Source organism: Quercus robur, chromosome 5 (assembly GCF_932294415.1).
Source record: "Quercus robur chromosome 5, dhQueRobu3.1, whole genome shotgun sequence".
Lineage (NCBI taxonomy): Eukaryota > Viridiplantae > Streptophyta > Magnoliopsida > Fagales > Fagaceae > Quercus > Quercus robur.
Genome location: NC_065538.1, coordinates 48,002,067 through 48,008,440, shown reverse-complemented (window position 1 = coordinate 48,008,440; position 6,374 = coordinate 48,002,067). Strand labels below are relative to the sequence as shown.

Sequence of the window (6,374 nt, the reverse complement as noted above, 5' to 3'; positions counted from 1 at the left end):
GAGCTATCATTAAAAACGGTCGTCATAGATTGTGAAACTCTCTAAAGAAAAAAATTACTGTCTTGACCTGATGATGAATAGTGATCATCATAGAACTATAGGTTAAAATTATATTGTATCTATAAAAAAAATAGCATAAAGTATTATTAAGACAATAGTACACATGAGATCGATGTACCATATGAGCCATATGAGTATTTGACAAGTTCTTTGAGGTGGGATTAGGTTGTATATGTTGACCCAGAATTATTTATAAGATTTACTTTTTATATATATCATTTGCATTTTGCAGTGGTAAGAAGAGAATTTGAAAAATTAATTTTCATTTGCGAAAGATTATTTAAGTTAATGGTGTCGCTACCTAACATGTATCTGTTTTTAGTTAACTTAATGATATCGCTCAGTAATAACGATTTATAATTTGGAAGTTATTGCACAAATAGAGCAGATTTGACCAGTCTTAAGTGCCATAGATAAAAATAATAATAATCCGCACAAGAATTTATCATCGTTTTCAGCCTACTATTAAATTTTAGTTGTAGATTGCTATCAAAATATCCGCACATGGTTGCTAAACAAAGAGAAACTTCCTTCTCACAATCTATAATATTTAATTTTAGTTGTAGATTCAAAGGAAGAAAACGTCAGAGATGATGAAGTCGATGTTGATCCAAATTTGGCTCTGTATTTCAAACGCGGTCTTTGATTTCACAGACGGCTATATAAAGCATGCTTTAGTAGTACATCCTTACAAAGTGTAGCTAAACATGAAGAGAACAAAGGATAGCATAGCCAAAATGTGGAAGCGTCTTAGTGGTCAAAATGACTGCTGGGAGAATTTGTTGGAACCCCTCGACATTGATCTTCGCCAATACATAATACATTATGGAGAAATGGCTGAAGCTACATATGATGCCTTTGATAGAGAGAAAATATCTAGGTATGCAGGAAGTAGCCGATATGCGAAAAAGGATTTCTTCTCTAAGGTGGGCTTAGAGAATGGCAATCCTTTCAAATACCGAGTGACCAAGTTCTTGTATGCCACATCAAATATCAAAATCCCCAATGCCTTTATCGTGAAGTCATTATCAAGGGAGGCATGGAGCAAGGAATCTAATTGGATTGGGTACGTCGCGGTAGCTACAGATGAAGGGAAGGCCGAGTTAGGAAGGAGAGATATTGTGATTGCTTGGAGAGGAACCATACAAGCCCTGGAGTGGATTGATGATCTAGAATTTAATTTGGTTTCAGCTTCCAATTTACTTGGAGCTGAGCATGATCCTAAGGTGCACCATGGTTGGCATTCCATCTACACTTCTGATGACTCCCGTTCACCGTTCAATAAGACTAGTGCCAGAAGCCAGGTATATTTTGATACTTTATTTGTCTATTATAAGTTTATAATTTAATTCAGAGGGTAAATTGAATTGCTTCCAGGCTAGTCGGGTAGGCAAGTGCGGAGTTTATATAACTTGTGAAGTGTCTTATTTTCGAATAAAAATTTTATATTTAAATTTTGCTTACATAAAAGAACTAATTAATTGTTGTCTTAACTTCATTGCATAAAATAATTATTATAGAATTAATACCATAGGTTTCAATCATATTTTATCTATGTAAAAAACAGGGCGAATGTCTTATTGACAAAATATAGTAGATGGAAAAATGTTAAGAAAATAGTAATTAAAATAAGGTTCGACCAAATTCAAGGTTTAAATATGATAATTAAAATTTTATTTGCTTTTGTTTTTTTGTTTTTTGTCATCCAGGTACTTAGTGAGCTTAATAGACTAGTTGAAGAATTCCAAAATGAGGAAATCAGTATAACTGTTACTGGCCACAGCTTGGGAGCAGCACTTGCAACTCTAAATGCGATTGACATAGTTGCCAATGGATTTAACAAGCCCAAAGACCAGCCAGGGAAATCTTTTCCAGTGACAGCAATAGTATTTGCCAGCCCTCATGTGGGAGACTCCGGCTTCAAGAAAAATTTCTCTGAACATAAGGATCTTCGAGTCTTGCGTATACGTAATGCTCCAGATATTGTTCCGAAATATCCATTTATAGGCTACTCTGATGTTGGAGAAGAGTTGGAAATAGATACTCGCAATTCGAGTTACTTGAAGAGTCCTGGAAATTTATCAACTTGGCATGACTTGGAGGGTTACCTGCATGGAGTTGCAGGAACACTAGGGAGTCGAGGAGGGTTCAGGTTGGAAGTTCCTCGTGATATTGCACTCGTGAACAAGATGATAGATGCTTTGAAGGATGAGTATCTTATTCCGGCTTCATGGTTTTGTGTGAAGAACAAGGGTATGGTTCAACTAGACGACGGTTCATGGAAATTGATGGATCATGAAGAAGATGAGAGGGATCTTTAAATGTTAATATATGTGGTTAAAATTACTTGTAGAAGTCATTTCATTACTTGGTTTAAGTTGCTTTTTGTTGCTTATTAGAACTTTTTGGTTGTGTTCTTAGATTTAAGAGTGGAATAAAAAATATGAAGGGTTGTTTGTTTGTAAAGGGAAAATAAAGAAGCCTTCCAGTGTGGGTTATAATGACAATAAATTCATACAAGATTCGTTTGGTTTACTCTTATTTACCCCTTAATTTTATTGCAATTACCCTTTTAATTTTTGTCTTTTAAAAAAAAATGAAAAAGAGGAAATTTTATCACCATGCATGTAAGTGTAATGCTCTTATTTATTCTCCACTATATTGAATAAGTTTTTCAATAATGGAAAGTATCAAAGCCTTATGCCATTTAGGTAATGACCTAAAGCCCCCAAATGGAAAAAGGTCTTCAATACAATATAATATGTTATATTTATTTTTCTTGTAGTATATAGAAAAATAATAATAATAATAATAATAATAATAATAATAATAATAATAATAATAATAAAAGCCCTCTATGTAGTAAAAAAAAAAAAAAATTAAGGCCTCTATTGGCCATTGTTTATTTGCTTACAACGTAAAATTTTTAATCAAGACCCAAAACTTTAATGAATCAAAATTATTTTAAAAAAAATTGTTCTCTTTTCAAATGTTGTGAACTATGTTTGTACATTTTACATTGTTTGTGGTAGTTTAAGAGTGTAAAAATTTTCAATCTCCCAAACACATTGATGGTGAATAGATTCTTTATCTCTTTTTATATCAAAATTAAAAATAGAGAATTAATAGTTTTCCACACGAATTCATTACTAAAATCCAATGTCCATAATTAAAGTTCAAAATTGTCAAAAGAGACAATAACTATTTCTAAAAATAATATTTATTCTAATAATAATGGTTTATATTTATTTTCAGAAATAAAAGTTTGAAGAGAAGTTTATCATAAATGAAAAAATTCCAATTAACATACTGAATCATACACTATATAATAAAAGCTGGGCTTAGAAGTTATGGTTGTGCCAAGTGATTTCACCAAATTATAACAATATTTTAGATAAAAACAATTTTTCAAGTAGAGATTGACAACAAGTTTTTTTTTTTTTTTTTTTTTTTTCAATTTCTTTAGATAAAATAATAATAAGTGTTTTAACAAAACAAGCAACATGCATCTAAGTTTCAGTTGATAGAGACAACAACTTATTTGTTCTTATCAATTTCTTTAGAGGGAAAAATGCACACACATCCCCTGAACAAGTAGTGGCCAAAACACCCCTTGAACTTTTTTATTAGCCAATTTACTCCATAAACTTTACATATCTGCCAAATAAGTACCTCTGTTAGTCTACCGTTAAAAAACTAACAGAATAGTCACGTATATCTCACTTGAGCTTAAAAAAAGCTAAAACCCAAAGAAAAGCAAGGTCTCCGTGATTTAGAAACTAAGTGTCTGTTTGTTACCGTTGTTTAAATAACAATTTTCAGTGTTTAAACAATATTACACGTATTTTTCACATACTTTTTTACCATATGTGTTTTCAAAAAATACAAACAACGTTATTAGAACAATATTATCAAACAGGCCCTTGTGGTTTTAATTTATATTGAGAGTACCTACCCCATAGATATGTTGAAATTGGTCGGCCTATATACACATATAAATTTGCAGACAAACTAACAAAATAGTTTAAGTATATTTAACAATTGCTTTATGCTAGTTTAAACAAGAATGAAGTTGTTTATTTTATTTTAATTTTTTTGTTGAGATAGAAGCTGTTAAAATATTGATGGGCTTGCCAAAGCTTCAAGAAGCAAGAACTTCGTCTGGGTATGGTTTTTCAAGAAGCAAGAAGCTGTTAAAATATCGAAACTTGTTCACCTAAGTGTGACCTTTTTCTTAAAAATAAAAAGAACCAGGTATGGTTTTTCAATAAGAAAAACTAAAGACTTTTAAGAAACCAAGAGATTGGTCTGGGTTAGGCTTTTTGAACCAAGAAAAGCTTAAGATTGTAAGAAACAAAGAACTGGGTTTGGCTTTCAAAGACCTTGCTTTTTTTTGGGTTGAGTTATTTTTTTTATTTTTTTTTTATTTTTTAACTTGCATGTGAGACACATGACCATTCCGTTAGTTTTATGATAGTAGACTAACCGAGATATTTAGGGTATGTTTGGTAACTGTTTTTTCTCCTATTTTCTGTTTTTAAAAACAATTTTCTATTTTTGAAACTAAAAAACTTGTTTGGCAACTCAAAATGGATAGAAAACAAAAACGGTTCTCAAAACTCAATTTGTGAAAAAAACTGAAAACATGTAAAAGACTGTTTTCAGTGTCTAGTTTTCAAAAGTAAAAAAAAAAAAATACGCATTTGATTTAATGAATCTATCTCATTTAATGAGTTAGCATTAGAATTCAAATCCTAATAAAAACATATTTTAGTATTTTTTATTTTTTTCTTCAAAAAACTATTTTCTTTTTTTTTTTAATTTCAACTAACCAAACATGTTTTTGATTTCAAATATACAAGAATTTTTTTTTTCTTTATATTCCTAAAAACAAGTTTTTAAAAATAGAAAACAAAAATTGTTACCAAATATAACCTTATTTGGCCAGTATGTAAATTAAAGTTTATGAAGTAAATTGGCCAATAAAAAAGTTCAAGGGGTGTTTTGGCCACTACTTCAAAGTTAGGGGTGCATGTGTGAGCATTTTTTCCTTCTTTAGATAAAGTAAAAATAAGTATTTTACATGCAACATGCATTTTAGATAAAATAACAATAAGTATTTTAACAAAACATGTAATGTGCATATAAGTTTCAGTCAATAAGTGTTTTAACAAAACATACAACATGCATTTTAGATAAAATAACAATACTTGTTTTAATAGAACATGTAACATGAATCTAAGTTTCACTTGATAGAGACAACAACTTACTTGTTCTTTCAATTTATTTTCTTTAAATAAAGTAATAAATAAGTGTTTTAACAAAACATGCAACATGTATCTAAGTTTCAGTTGATAAAAACAACAACTTATTTGTTCTTATCAATTTCTTTAAATAAAGTAATAATAAATGTTTTAATAAAACATGCAATGTAACATACATATAAGTTTAAGAAATTTAAATCTTATTCCAACTAAAAACCTATTATCGAAATTTCAAAACTTATATACATTCACCAATGGTCTTTCCATAGAATCCTTTTTGCACCTTATGTTTTTGTTTATTTATTTATTTATTTTTTTCAAGTTGCAACTTACGCATATGTATTTGTATATGATAGTTTTGATCTTACTTATTGTTATTTGTTTCTAAATTTTCATGTATGAATATTGTGTTAAAGGAAGTCCGCTATAAATAAGAAAAACAAGAGACACCCATTTAAGTTCTTAGTTTCTCTTAGGTAAGTTTTTTATTTTATTTTTTAAATTCTCAACTTTTGAACTATTTTGTGTGTTTTAGGTTTTGGCTATTCTATGTCTTTAGTTTGCAAGTGTTTTGATCTTTTTTAATTGACTATCAATTAGAAAATTTTGGTTCAAAACATGTCTTTCATGTGTGTTGTAGTGCAATCTGATTCCAAGTTACTTTTACTTATTGATTGTTAAAACTTTATAAATGTTTATCTATTTTTATATTTTAAAATTCTGTTTGTGCTTTGTGTTAATTTCTTAGTATGTGGAATTCCTCCCATATTTCTTTGAAAGTCTAACTAAATTCAATTTATAATTCCTCCAATATCCTTTTGGATCATAGATAAATTTGGTTAAATTATATTCATTGGTCCAAATTTCTATGTAAGTGTATCTTTACTTAATTTCTTTTTCATTTTTTTTTTTAAGTTTGGAAATTTGAATTTTTTTTTTCAGTGGTTACAACTTACAAGCAAGGGTCATGGACTAGTCAAGAAATTTGCAACTGAGTCCCTCTATTATGATGATATTGTATATTGGGTAGAGACACACTTGTGTGTGACT

At 29.5% G+C, this 6,374-nt stretch overlaps 1 protein-coding gene across 1 annotated transcript; it reads left to right on the top strand.

Annotated features, from left to right (window-relative positions):
• Positions 1–738: 738 nt before the first annotated feature.
• Positions 739–2,595, top strand: LOC126726163 (phospholipase A1-IIgamma-like). Its single transcript, XM_050431292.1, has 2 exons — positions 739–1,364; positions 1,770–2,595. The coding sequence occupies exons 1-2, from the start codon at positions 768–770 to the stop codon at positions 2,379–2,381; spliced, it is 1,209 nt and encodes a 402-aa protein (XP_050287249.1). The 5' UTR covers positions 739–767; the 3' UTR covers positions 2,382–2,595.
• The last annotated feature ends 3,779 nt before the right edge of the window (positions 2,596–6,374 follow it).

Excerpts from the sequence above, each read along its gene's own strand:
- LOC126726163 (XM_050431292.1), top strand. The coding sequence starts at position 768 with ATGAAGAGAACAAAGGATAGCATAGCCAAAATGTGGAAGCGTCTTAGT. Across the intron at positions 1,365-1,769 it reads AGACTAGTGCCAGAAGCCAG|GTACTTAGTGAGCTTAATAG; the intron begins GTATATTTTGAT and ends TTTGTCATCCAG.